The sequence below is a fragment of the Larus michahellis genome, chromosome 2 (genome assembly GCF_964199755.1).
Source record: "Larus michahellis chromosome 2, bLarMic1.1, whole genome shotgun sequence".
Taxonomy (NCBI): Eukaryota; Metazoa; Chordata; class Aves; order Charadriiformes; family Laridae; genus Larus; species Larus michahellis.
This window is the reverse complement of record NC_133897.1, coordinates 147,534,442-147,554,809: the sequence shown is the minus strand read 5'-3', so window position 1 is coordinate 147,554,809 and position 20,368 is coordinate 147,534,442. Positions and strand designations below refer to the sequence as shown.

At 36.2% G+C, this 20,368-nt stretch overlaps 1 protein-coding gene across 32 annotated transcripts in view; it reads right to left on the bottom strand.

Moving 5' to 3' along the window:
- RIMS2 (regulating synaptic membrane exocytosis 2) overlaps window positions 1-20,368 on the bottom strand; it is a 503,494-nt gene that overhangs the window by 407,479 nt on the left and 75,647 nt on the right. For 9 of the 32 annotated variants that reach the window (XM_074577593.1, XM_074577587.1, XM_074577614.1 and 6 more), the window contains exons 2-3: window positions 18,541-18,573; window positions 18,057-18,143 (exon numbers count right to left, since the gene is read on the bottom strand). The exons of the other annotated variants lie outside the window; for them this stretch is intronic. In XM_074577593.1, coding sequence (XP_074433694.1) covers window positions 18,057-18,143; window positions 18,541-18,573 — 120 coding nt within the window. The remainder of the gene's footprint in view (window positions 1-18,056; window positions 18,144-18,540; window positions 18,574-20,368) is intronic. 32 annotated transcript variants of the gene reach the window in all.

Genomic DNA, 20,368 nt, shown 5'->3' with positions numbered 1-20,368 from the left:
TCAGAGCTCCTTGATAAACAGAAGCGAAGTAACATCTCATGACTTATTTTGTAACAGAAAACTACTTTATAATGCAGAATTAGGATTATATTGCAGTTACTGCACCACTCTTATTGTTAAAAGCTTTATGCAAAAATTAAGACTCTTATTTGGATATTTTCCATGCACAGTTGACACAGACATTCATCCCCTATGCAAAAATTCTCACCTGAAACCTAAATCACTGAGGAATACACTTGGCTGAGGCTCTCATAAAAATTTCCTTTTACAGTCTATTTGTATCCTATCATTCTACTTTTTATATTTAAAAACCATGCTGGTTTTTATACCTACTGTTACATGTTTCTTCCTGATTCACTCACTCGATTGAAATGTTTTGCAGCAGAAATTTTATATTAGCCTAAAAACATTAGAAATCTAGTTGCATGTTGGCTATTTCTACATTTTATTCTGATACTGTTTGTGTTAGGAATTCAAATAAATATCAGTTTTAAGACAGCTGAGCCAGACTTATACACCTTTTAATTACTAGACCCTTATTTTTTAAACAGCCTCACTATTAAAAAGTATACCAATTACTGTTCTATCCAAATAATTCACTCACAAAAAAGGTTTCACAGTTTATTTTATATTTGATTTCTTTTAATTAATCATACTTTTACTTACTTTATACTAAATTTCATTTTAAAGGTATGCAATATTTAACAAATGTACCTTAAAAAGGTACAGTTCAGTTGTGGGCAATTAAGCACATTGCAACATTATTACATTTATAAAGGGCATCTCGAGCAGAGATAATATTTCTCACAGTCACTCGGGTTACTTTATTTGCATCATCAGTTGACTTACAAAAGGAAGCCATTGACTTCATACCTGTGGCTTTAGAAATGCCCAAAATAACTGTTACTGTGTTAAAATTTTTTATCCTTACTATGAAAGGCAAAATTACTTTTTCATTAGACAGTTACACATACAACCAAAATAAATACATGCTAAATAATAGGTCAGACTGTCTTGGCTCGGAAATGTAACACCTCCTGACATTATAGTATCATGATTAGAGCGAGCTCATTCCACATTGTTTACAACATTCATGAGCATTTTCAATTATTAAGTAGCCCCTATCTTTTTACCTCTGTGACAGGACTGTTCCTATCTTGATGATTTTCCTTTTTCAACAAAAAGGAAATAAATTTAAGCAATGCTAGGAAAGCTAGTGTAACCAAGTCTCAGTTGTGCTCACTATATGGTTGTCTCAACTTCATCTAAGCAAATTACGTCAATGTACTTGATGCTGAATTACCACCACCAGAAGTGGCAGTAGCAATTAGCTGTGGTGTATCTTGGTTTTGACTGTTATCAGTATTCTTACTGCAAAAGCACCACCAGCTCAGACACAATGCTAGCAGCACTATAGGGGGAAATACTCTTGAAACAGTTTCCTAGTTCTCAAAAAACTGTAATTTTCCACAGTGTTCAAATTTTTAAAGTAACAAGTAAAACCAAAACACAAATTATTTTCATCATGTTAATATAACCTCTTCTGGAAACGAACTGAACAAAAGAAACAGGTCTCAAAATGGAAATTCAAATATTTAAAAAAAATGATGATTTTTTATGAGGAAGGAGATCACAAAAGAAGAGAGATGCTCTCACCTGCAGGAGAGATTTTTCATAAGTTTATGAACAAAGTGTGTAACAATTTTCCCCGTACTGATTCTATCTAAACCCATGCCTCCACACCTTCCCTTTACTCAAAAAGTGCACCGAACTCAAACTTTACTTCTCAGAAGAAAAATATAATGTCAATTTAGGTTGCAGCAGTATTTCTCCATTTTAGATAAACAGTATTTGATAATTATTGAAAAGATAAGAGATTTATGCCTCAAAAACTGTATAAATAGCAGTTAATCTAATACTACTACTGAGAGATAATGCTTGAATTTTTCAAATAATCAGAAAATTTTCAAAAAAAGAAAAATCTGTGCCAGACAAAAGATCAGAATTCAATCCTATATTTAAATCCTTTAACCTCTTAATTAGAGGTTATTAATTAACCATTAAGAGCTCAGAGCTACTGGATATAAATGAGTGTTGTAAGAGAACAACACTGGGCCCCCAGTAGGCCTGCTGATCGTGCTCTGCTGTTCATAATCCTGCAGAGTGGAAGTATTCGGTAACGGCAGGCCCTGTGAACTAGCAGAGGGAGCAAGGACACTGTGACACACAAAGGCCAGGAACTATTCTAGAGACAGCTCTGTGAAATTCTGTTTTCCTATAACACTTCAACACTTTTCTCTGCCAAGATTTTGATATCAGTTTATTAAAGCCATCTCCTGGAGTACTTCAGATTCTAGTCACATTTGGTTTAGCATAGTTGTACTTAAAGAAGAAGTCTTAGTTCTGCTCTTCATCAAACAATTTTTTTCCTGTAAAACAGTTCCCATGTTCATGCATTCTATTTTTTCATATTGTTGATCAGGACTCATAGATTACTATACTGTTATGTGATTATGTAAATTGCTGAGAAAACTTTTTGTTTAAATAATGAGATCTACAGACCTAACCCCTTGAGCAGGTTCAGCCCAGCTCAGATGTTCTCTGCAAATCAAACTTGGCAGACTCTGTGGGAAGGAAAATCTTACTTTGTAGTGTTGCTAATAATTTGGAGAAAAAAATATCTATTATCATTCCCAAAGAAAAACATGGTTGATTCCACCTAAAGAAGATAAATCCAGATGTCCAAAATCAATTGCCATTCTCATTTTAGATATGTCTTTTGTATCCAGGATTGACCAGACATTACTATTCAAAGAAGGCACAACATCAATGCTGATACATTTCCGATTCTTCTTTCTGCTAATGTCATTAACATGTTACAATGGGATCTTTGTAACAATAGGTTTCCAGCATCATAAGTAGAATTTTTCTTTAAATATGGACACCCAGAAAAGAAGCTGATTATATATGCATCTCTCATCTTTCTCTGGCCCCTAAGGGTAGAGTTAAAAGAGAGGGAAAGGCATTGGCTAAGACATAAAGGCCAATACTTGAACAAATCACCAGAGGTGAGAAAGTTGTAATCCTAGCATTATCACTAGTCATGTTTAACCAAAGAAAGAATACTTATTTAGTGTATGTAGGTAATAAATATTGTAATAGCGAGGAAATATACACAATGGAGCCACAAATTCAGAAGTAAATATTTTACAGAATAGTTTCCAACAGTAACAGACAGCATAACATCTTCTTAAGAGATTCAATATGGATACTGTAAAGAGGAGAATGCAATGTAATCACTACATACGATGAAACATGGCTGGAATATATTGGTTACCTTAAATACACATTTAATGTTGAAATAGACAATATTCTGCTGTTTCAGAAGTCACCTGTTAATCAGATTTTTGTCATACAAATGTCAGTGGTTTTCGCTCTTTGGTGAACACTGCACTAGGAACAATAAAACGTGTTTTGATCTTAGGTACATAACTGGGAGATGGGGAGTCCAAAACTGTTCCAAAACTGTTTCCTGACACATGGACGAAGCACACCTGAGATGAGAAATCTGACTGTGTTCCTGTTGACGAAACCCACATTCTCTCTGCTGAATAGCCTTGCACTGCACCAATAATATCCCTTTCCTAAAATAAAACTACCCTTAGCAGTCAGCTGTGGAAGCAGGGAATATACAAGTGGATGTAAAGCTTCCTAAAGAATGAGAAAAAGATGACATGTAGAACAGGTAACTGGAATTACTGACAAGCTGTCAAATTTTGGAATCATTGAATCATGTTTGTGACAGATCAAAATTCCCAATAGACCACAATAAAAACTGGATTTTTGTTTCTATGAGACTGCTTTTTTTTTTGCTCTGTGACAATCTTCACCGTCTGTTAATGTTATTCATAGATGAGACTTTGTACCCAGTAGTACTCATCCTCACCCCAGGCTTCTGATCGACTCACCCTGGCACCATCTGTCTATGTTTGTTCTGAGTCCAAGATACTCCAGGAGCCACATCACTATGAATTTACTTCAACTTTCTCTCTACACAGAACATAATCAGAAAAACATCTTTAGGAAGAGATGAGTGAATTTCCTTCTTCTGTAGAACCAATATTACTTCAACTAGGATCACTGAAAGTCACCCATGAGCACGCATATAAAAGCAAATGGGAATGATTACACTGAAAAATTAAAAAGATTCCTTCCTCTGTAAAATAGAAGAGCTGATTGAGGGTTTCATGATAGAAATGGTTTGAGGACCATGCTCCTTTTGGAACATAGTTGAGATGTTTTGGATACCTGTTCAGTTATCCTCAAATCTCTACGACCAGAACCAGAGTGAGGACTACCACCACATCACAAAAATATGCACCTGGTGATAAAGGACAACTGTCTCATCTAGTATGTCTTCCCTAGGTAAACATGGCAGACCTCCACATCCTGGAGGCCTTTCTACATCACTCTGATCCTTTCTTACCTCAATAAAGAAGGATAAACAGATGTTTCTTTCTTCTCGCCTTGCTGCCCCTCCAAACCTCTTCAATTAGGGCATGAATACTTCATCTTATTTTTATCTCATGAATTGACCAAATACTCCAACTATTCCTTATCAAAGGAATAACACAAGACAACAGTGAAAAGAACACTTTACTCAACCTCACTCTCTCTGAAGCACGTAACACAATCAATAAATGCAAATACATCAAAATAGAAGCATATAACTGAGAGAATAAACTCTTCCAAAGGTGAACACAACACTGATTCACATCAATTAAACAGAAATGTTCTTGAAAGGAGTAGTAAGTTTAAAAGCATTTAACCAACATTTGAACTTTCTTCCGAAAAGCTCTGCAACTGGGAAGCCTAATTGTATTTCCAGCAAGCCTAATTGTGTTTCCTGACTCCAGGGGACAGGAATTCCCCAGATACCGATGACTGACAGGTCTGGTTCTGCTTTCAACCTGCAAGTAAGCAAAAATACCCACCTTTATGTGAAACTTAGCCTGAAAAACAACTGCTGTTTCCATTGGTATCGTTAGCAGCCAGAAGCGCTCAATACTTCCTAGTAGGATTCAGCACTACCTGCAACTGGGTCATCTGTAGAAGTCATTTGCACAGGAGCAAACTACTCTGAGCACTTGCATTCAATAGCAAACATTAAGACGTAGGGTTTAAACCACACAGGTAGTCTTTATGAAGTGCCAAACATCTTTCAGTACCAAAGAAACTCAATGGAGTTAAAAGGTATCCACCAGCATTTCTAGAGTTACTGTCACTAACTGTTTTAGAGCCTACTTCCTGGTTCTGAAATTGGTTATTGGTTCATGAACTTGATTTTTTTCTTTTTTTGAATTCAGTCCAACTTTTTGAGGGTAGTTACACAGTTACAATGTTATAATTGATTCAACCATGGTCACTAAATCTGTCCTCTCTCCCGCATATTTATTCAACATTGCTCATTATGCTCTTTTCATGTCTCAATATAAATCATACATGATAAAAAGGGCTGCCAGTGTTTATTTTAAGAATAATCTCTACCCTTAGTGCAAAATAAAAGTATTTAGAATCCTTCATATCTCAAATTACCATTCATTAAAAATATCCCTTTGAAAGCTTTTTTTATTACACCAATCGCTACTGATTCAAGAAGTATCAAGTTGCCTTGATAAAGGTAATTAAAAATCTACAGTAAAGTCACTCTGCTTGTTTCAGGAAATGTTATTTCAACTTTTAAATAACATTTTATACACCTCTGACTTCAAATTCTTGGTCCATTTTCTTCCCAATTCATTCACTAATTTAAAAATATCTCCTAGTTATCTTCAGAAAATTTCCAATCACTCAGTAACATGTACAACAAAAGAAATGAAGGTATCTACTTGTATCAGGAATAGTGTGGTCAGCTAGACTAGGGAAGTGGATCATCCCCCTCTACTCAGCACTGGTGAGGCTACATTGAGGTGCTGGAGCGTGTCCAAAGAAGGGCAATGAAACTGGTGAAGGGCCTAGAGCATGAGTCTTATGAGGAGTGGCTGAGGAAACCGGGGCTGTTCAGCCTGGAGAAAGGGAGGCTGAGGGGAGACCTTATCGCTCTCTACAACTACCTGAAAGGAGGCTGTAGAGAGGTGGCGGTTGGTCTTTTCTCCAAAGTAACAAGTGATAGAACAAGGGGAAATGGCCTCAACTTGTGCCAGGGGAGGTTCAGATTAGACATTGGGAATAATTTCTTTGCCAAAAGAATTATCGAGCATATCGAGCATCGCTGCCCAACAAAGTCATTGAGTTGCCATCCCTGGAGGTATTTAAAAGATGTGGCACATGGAAGATGTGGCACATGGTTTAGTGGTTGGACTTCATGATCTTAAAAGTCTTTTCCAGCCTAAATGATTCTTTTGCTTGTGCTTTCTTACCACCGGTTTGTATGGAAAAAACACAGGGACTGCTCTGGGAGAAAGCTACTGCTCTGCAAAGACCAAACAAATTACCACCTCTACATTAGTCCTACTCATGTATGACACTCAATATTCTGGGCTTTTATTCCATTTTGGTAAAAGCCGCTTGAGTTTTTCCAGGTGAAATGTTAAGAGGACGAAAAAGGTCAAAAGAAGGAGACAGAGGAATAAATTGAAGAGGTACTGAAGGACCGTTTTAATCTACAGCCTCATGCAAAAGGTCTAGAGAACCATCTCAGGAAAAAGTAGCTCTTACCCTGTAATACCAGGTGAGCCTGTTTACAAGAGTTCAACACAACAGTGAGCCCGAGTCAGCCGTTTTCATGTGAAAACATAAGCTGTAATGCCAAAATGAGTTCAAATTAACTGTGCCATAAAAATATTTCCCAAGTGATGAAGACAGACACCCATATCTCTGCTGTCTTGTGTGAGTGGTTCCTTAACATACGCTTTACATTTACAGTACTACTAGAGTAGCAGCATGACTCATAGAAGCATCTTTTTAGGGGAGATATATATATTTCTTCCACTGTAGTCACTAACTGGTTCCAATATCCTTTGATTTTGTAATTCTGAACACCAAGCTTGTTATTTTCTCTTGGAAACCTCAACCAAAAGAACAACACTAAGTAATAATAATCTATTTTGACACATTTTTAAACCAGATAAAGCAGACAACGCCATAATGTGTTGAGCTGTTCTTCAAATCCACTAGTATCAACTGAAATTTTCAATGTTTAGAATCATAGAAAATATTAACTTCAATAACTGATGTCCGTGGGGAAGAAAACTTTAATAGAGTGGACAAGCCCAGAGCATCAAAAGAAGATACATTGGGAGATAAAACTTGCCCAAGAGAGATGGACACAGACATCTTTGAACTAAAAAAAGGGAAATCTTGAGTTTGAAAAAGATGGTCTATGAAAACATTTTTGGTACTATTAAAAGGAATTGTCTCAACTAACCAAAACCCAGAAATACTGCACTTAGTAGTAATAATTATATGCTACAAATCTCAACTCTACATATACTGCAGGGGTCCTATTTGCATGTTTACTCTACACTACATAAATTGGTGTACACTGACTATTTCTGTCAGTCAGTGTATAAGGAAACCAAAACCAACCATTTCGGCTTTCAGAGTCACAAATAAAACACACACACAACTTCGTATTATGTTGCTGACGTCAGGTCCTTCTTAAAAGGAAGGACCTCCTCAAAAAAATAAAAAGCTTTGTTAACTATGTTGTTCTATGTTGCAAGAACAGAACAACATTTCCTTATAGGAATTTGGGATGTTTGTTAACTTGTTAATTACCGTATCTTGGTCCAATTTAAGTTGTTATTGAAAGTACTATCACCATTATTAGCTGGTCTTCAATTTGTAGCAGGATCAAAAGTTCTTAACAAAATTTAGTAACCCTTCCATTTCTTTCCCCCATCCCACTAGAAGGGAGTCAGCAAGTGACTGTGTGATGCTCAGTTGCCACCTGGGGTTAAATGACACCAAATTACATCACTATGCCTTCAGACAATACACCAAGCACAGTCCGGCCGTACCATATGGTTTCCTCCTTCAAGTTTCAGACTAGGATTCTGTCTGCGCAGGAATGCTCTAGAACTGCTGAGCTCCCAAGCTTCCCTTCAGTTTCAAGCACCTTAATGGTACTTTCATATGAGAAAGTTTTTGTGCTGGGTGTATAATCCCAATGGCAATATTGAATCAGCAAGAATTACTAGAGGGCAAAGAACGATTTAAAGCATGCTATGAAAATTGACTCAGATAATATAAAGCCCACGGAAATTCAGACTTTGGCATTTGTTATGTTCACAACAAGAATCGTAAACCTGGCCACTATTAATCAGTGTGATATCACTTCCTGTATTCTTTATTTTTTACTCAAGTACCAGATAACAAACGTTCCCCACTTGAAGAGAAAGCCAGAAGTACCAAAAAAGCTGACACCACCTTGCATTAACCTGCAAACAAAACATAAGAACCAGAGGGTATTCTCTTTTTCTTTTCTTTTGCTTAGTCTCCACCAAGTCATATCCATGAATATGACTGAGAGATTATTTTAACAAAATAGAAGCTCTATAAGAAAGCTAAGAATATGTTACTTATAACAATATTTAATGGGTTAAAAAACATGTTACTAAAAGTTACTTCTGCAACCTTGGATTTTCCTCAAAACTGATACTAATAAAACGTCATGAATTGTTAAAAACTGAGACATAATCCAAGACAAATACACATAGCAGCAGCTATGGGTGCCCTGAGTTGTCATTCCTAAGTAAAAATCCAGACGTCTCTACTGTGTAAATCTCTATTTTCAACAATTAATAATTACCTACATTTCCATATATGCTCTACCCTGAAAATGAGTCTGCCCTTTGGAAAAATCAAAGCTTTTCTTTAATATTTCCAACAAGTTTTAGTCATATTGCCTCAGCAAAAACAGCCACTCCTTTACCAGGTTACTCCCCGACACATACAAAAAATAAATAAAGGAGCAGGTATCCAAAATGGACTGAAAAATGCATGGAAAAGTAAAAGCATGTTAGAGGAAGGAAAAAAAAAATTAAGAAATGGATATTCACACCCTTCAGACGCAGGATCACGAGGGAAGTTGCTTACTTAGCACCAGAGACGGGATAGGAACTATACTGAATAGCCACATGTTGTTACACATGCAAATTGTCATTTGCAGTTTAAAATGACCACAAACATTAGGGAAAGCAAGGTTCAAATTCTATTTGGCAAGTCAAACACAACTTTTCCCATCTTTTTTGAATAATTTCTGATGAAAATAGAAGTCTTGGAACTAGTAGTATTGCAAGTAAAGCAAGGTTTACATCACTTTTACTCACAGAATGTACTCATCATTTTAAGGAGAAAGACTTGAAATTATTAAGAATACTGCATAGCCAGTAGGGTGCAGCAGCTGTGATATGATCCTCTCTGGATGTTTTGACCTTCCTAAGACAAGATTTAATAAACTTTATACAAATTGAACTTGATGCATGACCTTTGTCATCAGTTCTTGATAGAATGAAATGCACAATTCTTATTTGGAAAAAAAAAATATCCATTATGTTTATGGTCAATGACAAAATGAATGGATAGCCTCTACGTCTTGCAAGAACCCCTTCTGTTACTGCCGTGAAGGCAGTTTCCATTGGAGACTGAGGTCACTGATTCAGCTGCATGTTTAACATGCTTTCGTCTTATTATAGTAAGAGTACCACTGTCTTGTTTAAATTAAGCTTAAGCCAGCATTTTCTAAATCTATTTCCTTATCTCACTCAGACAACCTGTCATCCCTCTAGGGGTACTGTCCGTTTCTTTTGGAAAGCAGTTCAAAGCAGGATGTTGTCAGCATATTAGCAGCGCCACAGCCTGTGACATCCACAAACTCAGAGAAATTTCAAAAATTGTAACAGAGAGAAAAATACTCACACAAATCTTTTAGGAGCTGCTTACACCATATTGCAGTCTGTGTTGTCTAGATAGCAATGGGTTTGTTTACATCTACATGTATATACATATGGAAACGTTCTGTTCTTCAGTCATACCAATTTTTTTTACTTCTTGGTACGTTGCATAACACAAAATATCTAGAGATTTTAGTATACTAAATAGTGCAGGTATAGCTCCATTTCAGCCCTACAAATAAGTGGAATTATTTTCCTTTATTACTATTTTATCTAATTTCTTATTTGAGTAAAGTATATACACTTGTATTATCTCAGTTTGGAGGGCTTTTTTCACCTTTTCCTTGCACATAATGCTAACTGCTGGCCAGCTAAGTATTTTTGGTTGTGTTCTTCTCTTTCTACTTGCAGGTCTGTTTTTTAATTCTAGATCCTAAATTTTTTTAATTCTGATCTAGTTGAAGATGTCCCTGCTTACTGCAGGGGGGTTGGACTAGATGACCTTTAAAGGTCCCTTCCAACACAACACATTCTATGATACTATGATCCTCTAGATTCCTCATTATCACATACTACCTGATTTTTGTTTAGATTTTTGTTTTTTCTTTCACAAGCAGACATTTTCTTAACAATAGGTTCCTTATGTTGTCCCTGAATATTTTTTAATTTCTTAGTATTAAGATAATTCTTAATTTATTAAAATGCGAAATCTATTATCTTTGAACCATCACATTCTGTGGGATCGTCTGCGGAATTACAAATCTGTGGATATTTTAGGATCAGCTGGATTCCAAGTTAAATCCAGAAATATATCTCTTATAATCACTATATTTACCTGTTCCCAATGCGTTTGTCTTTATCTTCTGATAAAACTGAGCTCCACTCCATTCATGGCTACCATCCTGGCCTCACAAACACCATGAACAATCCAAACAACATAAATAACTCTTTCTTATATTAAATATGATGTGGAAAAAATCTGAAAAAAGTCCAGGTCATCTTTACAAGTCAGGCAATCGTAATCTTACGCTGCAAATGGTAACAGTAAGAGTCATGATCAGTCATAAGAATCATACAACAGAAGTTGTTTAGGTACCTCATATTTACTTTATGACAGAGAAAAAACCAGTTTTATAGTCAAGAAGATATTTTGTGGATTTATATTTGACTTTGAAGTAGCTACAATCTCCCTGTTTCTTTTTTCTATTCTGCAAATTATAATTTTATTTTTAGCTCATTTAGTCTCTGTTTTCCGTCCAGCTTACTGTCTGAGAAAATAAACACATAGAGTGCTAGACTTCTCATGACTCCAATTGCACAAGTGTATTGGTTGCAGAGGCATATTCTTCTCTAAGAAAAATACTCTTTCAAGTGGAAGTGTGTTATTTTCAAAGGTTCTATTAAAAACCATTCTGATCAGGATCTACATAGACTGCAAATAAACCTACTGACTACATATAGTGTAAATTTTATTAAGTAATTGTTTATGTGGGCTTGTTATTACACTTAGGGTAGATAATCTGAAGAAATTCAAAGCTACCTAGTGGTTGGCAGACATATTGTTTACACAGTAAATTTAGAACACAAAAATAATGACCCACTGATTTATGTTAAGTACTTGAGAAAAGCCCATCTATTTTAACTAGAATTCTTTTGATATTCTTATAAATGGAGCAATCTACTTCAAAGATTGCTTTAATTCAGACACTGACTAAAATACCCAGTAATATTTCCTTACCAAATGTTTCTAATTTTATGAAGAAATTAACATATCTCACCTAAGAAAGTCTACTTGTCAAATGCTGAATCTGGGTACTAATAAGATTGAATTTGCATCATAAATCAAAAAAAGTGTTGTATGTTCTGCATCTTACAATTTATTCTGCTCTTTTGTGCAACTTTTTATGCAACAGTGCTTTAAAGGAGATGGGGAATAATGACACTGTCTTCTTTATAAATACAATACCTGTTCTTTACAGTACACACATTCATATACTAAAAACTTCTCCATTATGTCTAGAGTCATTTTATACCAACGAGATAGGGCATGTTAACAAAACTATGTGTATGTTCACAGACAATGAGTATTATTGTGAAAATTCAGTGTTACTTCACTCACAAAGGAATTAAAATGTGAAAAAAATCAAGCATTCTTGATGGATAATTTCTTTCGTTTACAGTTGTTTATGGAACCCTTCAAGACTATAGGAAAAGGCATTTTACCGAAAATTTTACTGGTTTGCTGGAGTGCTCTACAAATAGAAAAATTAATTTATTTTACAGAAAAACATGCAGAAAAAGGTTTCAATAAATATAATTTTACCGTAATTTTCAATCTTCATTTCCCTGTAACTTCCAGAAGAACATAAAAATATCTATTTATTAACGATATTTTCAGCAGAAAAAATCCCCCAGATTGTGCTAAGCAATGTACATTTTTTATGTCTCCTAGAATTAGTCTAGTGAATGTACTAAAAGGTAATAAAATATTTGAATATATTTATTTAGAAATATTTTAGATACAAAAGGCGTTATGCTTAATGGCTTTTGATGCTGACTGTATTTTGTCTACTGTTTATTAATAATTATCAAAGGAAGAGGAAAGGCTCAATTTCTGCAGCCAAAGTCAATGGTATTCCTCTTACAGTTCTTAGCAAGGAAACAAACCAACCAGAGACTCACTTCCAGCCTGAAAATAAAAAAAACATTGTTTATGGGAAAAGGGGGGTAAAAACCACCATCTTTTCAATACTTGGATATCTTCAAGCAGCAAACATTAGAAACTTTCTTTCCTAAGCCACTGTATAAAATCATGGAGTTCTCATATCTTGAATACTGTGAGTGACACTGGTCATCCTTAACTCAAAAAGATCTAATAATAGAATTTTTAAAAGGAGAAAAGGCAACAAGGATGATCAGAAGCACAGTGTGCCTTTCATAGAAGGAGAAACTCTGACTCTTCTTCTTAAGTGGATGAATGCATGGACTATAATAGACTGCATGGAATATAATAGAAATGTGTAAAGGTTGTGCATAGTATAGCCAAAGGAATTACACAGGAATCCAAGGAATTACATAACACACTACTACTCCCCAACTAAATTAATATGCAGCAGGTTTAAGGCAAACAAAGGGTTAACAACTCTTCTACACAGCATGTAATTAAATTGTAGAATTCCTTTTCACCAAGTTCTGAAGCCAAAAATATAAATAGGTTTAAAATGGGACTGAAAATACTTATGGCAGATAGATTGCTAACAGCCATGAAATAAAAAGAGCAATATGCATACAGCCTTTGCCTCAGGAAGCCACTAAAATACCTAAAGTCAAGTGGCTGTATCAGAATTAGTCTGTGCATGTTCTCCTCCTTTTCTGCATTCTTAAGTATGCATTGCTGGCCACTGCCAATACACCATATTACACTAGATAAATCTTTAGTGCCTCGTAGCATGGGAATCCCTTTATTTTGATCGTAGCTTAATACCATTATATAATTTTCCAAGATTCATACAAAACAAAAAAATATAAACTCCAAGTAAATCCTTACACACAAAGAACACCACCAAATCCTAATGAGGAACAATCTGAATGTACCTTTTACCAAATATATGCTATATGAATCTGAAGAAACAAAAATTGACAGGCTAATTGCTGAGCATCAAAAGCAGTTGCTTCAGGGAGCAGCTAAGGATTTCTACTCTGTAAGGATGACAACATGGAAATATCTTGAGCACTGCAGATAAAACTTATGATGAAGTACACAGGAGATGGAGACAAAAGTATTCTTCATCAAGGAAGAACCAGATTTGCCAGACCACTCTCAATAATCTTGGAATGATCCTGGCAATTGGCAGAGGTGCCTGATGACTGGAGGAAAGCAAATGTAACTCCTACCTTCAAGAAGGGCAAGAAGGAGGACCCACAGAACCACAGGCTGGTCAGCCTCACTTCAATCTCTGGGAAAGGGATGGTACAACTAATCCTGGGAACCACTTCCAGGCACATCAAGGACAAAGGTGACCGGGAGTAGTCAGCATGCATTCACCAAGGGAAAGTTATGCTTGACCAACCTGATAACCTTCTACAATGAAATGACTGGATGAGGGGAGAGTAGTGAATATTGTCTACCCTGTCTCCAGTAAGGTTTTCCACGGTCTCCTATAAGAACCTCATAGAGAAGCTGACGAAATACAGGCTGGAAGAGCAGACAGTGAGTGAATTTAAAACTGGCTGAATGGCTGGTCCCAGAAGGTGGTGATCAGTGTCACAAGGTCTGGCTGGAGGCCAGTAACTAGTGGTGTACCCCAGGGGTCAATACTGGGTTCAGTCCTGTTCAGTATCTTTATTAATGATCTGGATAATGGCGCAGTCTGTACCCTCAGCAAGTTTGCAGATGACATCACACTGGGAGGAGTGGCTGATATACTAGAAGGTCGAGCTGCCTTCCAGAGGTACCTCAACAGGCTGGAGAAACGGCTGACAGGAGTCTCACGAGGTTCAACAAGGGGAAGTGCAAAGTCCTGTATCTGGGTAGGAACAACCCCATGCACTAGTATATATTGGGGGATGCCCAGCTGGAAAACAGCTTGGGAGAAAATCATCTGTGGGTCCCAATAGATACCAAGATGAATATAAGCCAGCAAGGTGCCCTTGCAGCAAAGAAGGGGAATGGGATCTGGAATGCGTTAGGAAGGGTGCTGCTAGCATGTCAAAGGAGGTGATCCTTCCCCTCTATTCAGCACTGGTGAGGCCACACCTGGAGTACTGCGTCTAGTTCTGGTCTCTCCAGTTTGAGAGAGACATAGACATACTGTAGAGAGTCCAGCAAAAGGCCACAAAGATGATAAAGGGATTGGAGCATTTCTCCTATGAGGACAGGGTGAGAGAGCTGGAACAGTTTAACCTAGAGAAGAAAAGGTTCAGGGAGGAATCTTATCAGTATATACAAATACCTGAAGGGAGGGTGCAAAGAGGACAGAGCTAGGCTCCTTTCACTGGTACCCAGTGCCAGGACCAGGGGCAATGGGCACAAACTGAAATATGGGAGGTTCCCTCTGAATGTCAGGAAACACTTTTCACTGTGGGGGTGACTGAGCACTAGCACATGTATTTCTAGTCCAGAGAGGTTCCAGAGTCTCCAGCCCTGAAGCTATTCAAAAGCCATCTGGACATGGTCCTGGACAACTGGCTCTAGGTGACCTGGCTTGAGCAAGGGGGGCTGGACAATACGAACTCCAGAGGTCCCTTCCAACCTCAGCCATTCTGTGATTTTGTGGTACAGATTTCATGACCAAGGGTGTTACACTAATCCTGCCTCTGCCAATAAGGACACATGGTCAACCATTCTTCAAAAGTACTTTCACCAGAGCAAAAATGCAATTTGTAACATGATACCTTAGGTTTTCAATGACTACTAAGATTCCTTTTCTGCCTTCTCCCAATATATTTTGTCCTCCCTACATTAACTGTAAATAAGTTTTTCACCAGCAGAGTTGGACAGCCAGTTGAAATTCATTACAGACTCAGATCCTGACAGTGATTTCAAGTGGAAAACACCCCAATGCGTATGGATAGTGGTAAAACTTTCTTCACACATACAAGTTCCACGCTGCTCCCCAGTGTCCCACAATATTCCTAGGTACAACGGTTTTCTGCAAGCCATTAAAGTCAGAAAAAAAAAATTAAATAAAGAAGTTGCACCATTAGTATTTCTATGCTATTTTTCCTCGAAAGTTAATTAAAATAATTAAAAATTAATTAAAATAATTAAAAAATAAATTGTGTTCATTAATAAATTAATGAAATTATCACAAATAAACACTGTTGGAAGACACTTCAAAAAGTCACTTAGTCCATCCTCTCATCCCAACACAGTATCAGCTACACTTGTGTCTCTTTTAACAGGTATTTGCCAAACCCGCTCCTTAAGATTTTCAGTTACGCAACTTCCACACGAGTCCTAGGCAAACTATGCAAGCATTTTTAGTTTTCTTTCCATTAAAAAGTGTTCCCTACCAAGCTGAATCGTACCTGATGCAACTTCAGTTTACTCCTTTCTGCTTCCCCACCAGAGGCATGGAGATTATTTCCTTCCACTTTTCAGCAACTTTCTGCATAATTAAAGATTTTTCCATCTCTGTCATCTGGGATTTTCTCTTCAGGACGCTAAATCACCTCATACGTTTAAATCTTTCCTTGTACATGCCATGTTTATTAGACATCTGATTATTCATTCTTATTACTCTCCACCGAAACCCAGCTACTCCACAGTATTTTTGAAGTGTGGTGTCCAAAAAAGGGCATGCTATTCCAGGTGAGACCTTACTAAAGCTTAGCAGAGTGTAAACGTCTTCACAGCACTCCCAGGCTAGTGTCTATACATTCCAATATGATATTTATCTCTTTCACAATACTGGCTCCTGCTCAACTTACATACTATTATGGCTCCCAGATTCTCTGCCAAAGAATTTCTACCTATATCATTATTCTCTATCCTATGTCAACCACATAAACTATCCCTATATATCTACATCACCTTGCATTTATATTTTGAATGGCGTCATACCCACAGTTTGGATTTTTCAGGATAATTTTGGAATATAACCCTGCTGTTAGATGTTACACTTCTCTAAGTCTTGTGCCATCTGTAAATTCAATAAGTATACAACTCAATTAATTTCTTAGTTATTTAATAAAAATGCTGAACAAAGCCAGTTCCCAAAGAGATCACTGTTAAAAAATATCCTTCCATAATAACAGTAACCATTTATAAATACTTTTTGGCAACTATAACTCAACTGTTTACACTAAGTATATAGTATTTTCAGTTTCTTCAAAGCCCTATGCTTCATATGTAGAACACTGGTAAGCAGAACAAACTCTGTTGCATTAAGGAAACTGGGAATAAAAAGGAGGTACTGAGGTATTGTGAACAAAATGTAATATTGCCAGTATCTAACAATAACCAATAAAGAAAAACTTCACTATTGATATTATATGCAATTTTATAATAACTTAAGTGAAGATATCAGAAACAGAGCTCAGAATAATACATTGCTTTTACAGAATATCAATTTTATGGCCTATTTCTTAGTTTAATTTTGTGAAAATTTCTCACTGTTTAGTATCAAAAAATAATTCACAGCTTTCATGGCCCGCAAGTATAAAACTCCACTTAAATATACATATTTAAAAATAAACTAAAACTGACTCTGCCTGGAAAATAATTAACAACAAATATTATGCATGTTTTAAAACAGTTATGCACGGGTTCAAAAGCAAGTATTTCTTTTACCACGTGAACTTACAAGGCATTCCCCTTTAGAAGAAAGAAAAGACAGCAACTTAACTGTTTAAAGCATAAATAACATCAGAAATCACATTTAAAGAATTTGAAAAATTGAAATAATAAATATTTTTTAGTTTCTTATTATGAAAATGGTATTTTCAGCTCCATTCTTTAAGTCTTCTAAGACTGAATGTCTAGCTTTGCCAGTTTCCGTTAAAGCTTAATATTTTCAGATAGCAAGAAAAGCAAAATTTTTTCATATAGGTCTCATACTGGCTTAGCACTGTAAAAGGTCCATGGATGAAATACTGGCCCTATCAAAGTCAAAATTCCCTCAGCTTTGACAGAACCAAGATTTCACCTTATATCTGCTAAAGTTTTGCAACTTTACAGATATTTTAGAAGCATGAAAAAAAATGAAATGACATTTTCCTTGTCCTTTAAAAAGCTCTTCATACATATTATGTAGATTTGTATAGCATTCTATGCATGACCAATATCACAAAAACCATGCATGTGCATAGACATGCTATATATAATACTACAGCTCTTATCATTCCAGCTCCTCATGCACAGAAAACACATCACTTAACTGGAGTATCATGTATGGAGTATTTGCAGAAAAAAAGCAAATGGAGCAGTAGTAACTACTCAGATTGTATTCTAATGTAATCGCTTAAGTTACTGATAAGGAAAGTACAACCTGATTTTCAGTTTTCCCTTTGCAAATGAGGGGTCCAAAAGCAAACAATGTCAGCTTGCAAAATGCCCTTAGTAGGATGTTCTGAATGGGCAATTATTTTAAACATACTCTCCAGTATGTTTTAATTCTATACAGATGTTACTTAGTCTACAGAGAGCGGCTTACTTACGTCTGGGGCTCCTTTTCATTTTGCTGTTTTTGCTGTGGTTGAAGAACGTTATTTACCAGCTCAGTGATCCCACTAAAGGGAAACCACCTGTTTAAATAAGCAAATAATGTGACTGAATAACCAATAAAACCACACTAGTTTAAATGTTTTCTTATCCAATGCTAATAGAAATATACAGGCGGAAAAGCTAGAGCCAATGGGAATGTTAGCTGCAGTACTAAGTCAGCCACTAAGGATGTAAGGGAAATAAAGTTTTACAGTTCACCAGTTCACAAGCAGACAGCAAGAACCTACATCCAGCTAACATGTGGATGAAGTAAGAAGCTGCAGGCAGCTCTCTTACAAGCCAGTCAGGAAGCAGATGACAAACTACCTGCAGCCTATCAGGTATTAGTGAAAGCTAATACCATCAAAGGTGCAGAAAGCAGAACATGGCAAAGGTAGAAAAGTCAAGCCTACTGCATTTTTAAGGTATTTTACTTACTGTGTCGGCTGTGGTTTTTGCTCTTCTTTGACCCTAAAAAGATAAGTTTGCACAACTGAGTGCAACATATTGTCAAACAACTACCCTGAAGTTCTATAATCTGTATCATGTGGGCAGGAGAAAGTTCTTACTTTAAGTTAAAATAAATTCATTTAATATTTGTTGTATATTTATATTAAGTTGTATTCTGTGCTTATTTCCATTTAGGATTAAAAATGGGGAATGCCAAGTATCTAAAACTTTTAATTACAAAGTGAAATCTGTAATGTTCTATAAGTGGCTCCCAATTCTTTGGACAGAGTATCATTTTAGAACATTCCCAGCAATACATTCAGCTATAAATGAAAGGAAAGTGCTTTGATTATGTTAACTATAATCTATTTTTTAATTTTTATTTACAACCAAATTAGCTATCATAATTCAAGGTGAATTTATAACATGTAACATGCCATTTAAAATGCAATATCCTGAACTAATAGATTAAAGGATGTCGGGGTCTGCAGACAATGTAACTCTAAACACTAAGGAAGGAAAGATAAGGAATTTTACTCTCAGTAAAATTTACTAGGACTTGCTAAAAAAATAATTAGATAATACACACACTATGTCTGTATAGTACTGATTAATATTTGTCGTTAGGAAAATACTGTATCTGAAATACATGCTTTAATTTGAGTGAGCAAGACGACGTTCTATGCAATTCCTCTCCACTGAAGCCAAGAATGGAGACATATACTCACAGGAATATTTCCATCCTCCAATTGCAGATACATGTCTTAAATATCAAATTAGGATCTAGCTTCCACATATGTTCAAAAAACCCAAAAAGGTTCCTAAATAGATATTCTGAATGTCTCTATGAACGCTCTCTTACTTTAGTAAACGGGGAGTACAGGCTCCCAGTTTAAGCAGATGCTTAATGTAGGACAGAAAAGTACAGTTCACCAAAATAGATCCACATCTTCATACGATATCACAGTGAATACCTCTATAAACAGGATTCAGTGACCACACAAGAACTAAATAAGTGGACACTAAGACACACTAAAACATTTCCAAAATTGACTACAGAAAACGAAAACTGAACATGCAGCACACAGTAAAAAGTTTTCTAGCACGGTTTTGCCTCTTCAGCACTTTAGAAATTTATATACAAAGAAATGTGGCAGATATACTCCAAAGTTAAGAAATATGAAAATAAAATTTTCTCATGCAGTCGCAATTCCACTCTACCATGCATCTTAATCACAATACTATCTTTAACCAAAAGATTCCACACTAGGTTTTCGAGAAAGGAAATTCAAATGATGAGGAGTGGAAGGCGCAGGAAATCGAAGCATTTCCATACTTTTTTCACTAGGCAGCTTAGGACATTTAGTTCAGATCCCCCAACTGTAAGAGCCTAAAAGCTCTATATAACTGTGAGAAGGAAACACTCCCAGACAATGATTCAGAGCTCCTAAATCACAGGCCTAGAGCTAGACAGTGTAAATATTACCTCCCTGGCAACTGGACCAAGAAAACTGAGTATGCAGATAGTCCACGGTTCCTTATATTCCTCTCTGTACATGACTCCCAAACATATTTACTGGGCACTCTGAAGTTATTACTTCATTGTGAATTTTTTTTATTGAACTAAACAAAGGACATTTGAGCACTTCACATAATCAGATTACAATCAACATCATTCCTTTGGGTAGCTACCATGGTCAATTTTTTTCACATGTAGAACTGAGATCATAATAGAGTAAGATCAAAATTGCAATAGTGCACGCTAATTCTGAGTGTGCCATTTGAAATCTTTGGTGCACTTTTTTTCAAGAGGATC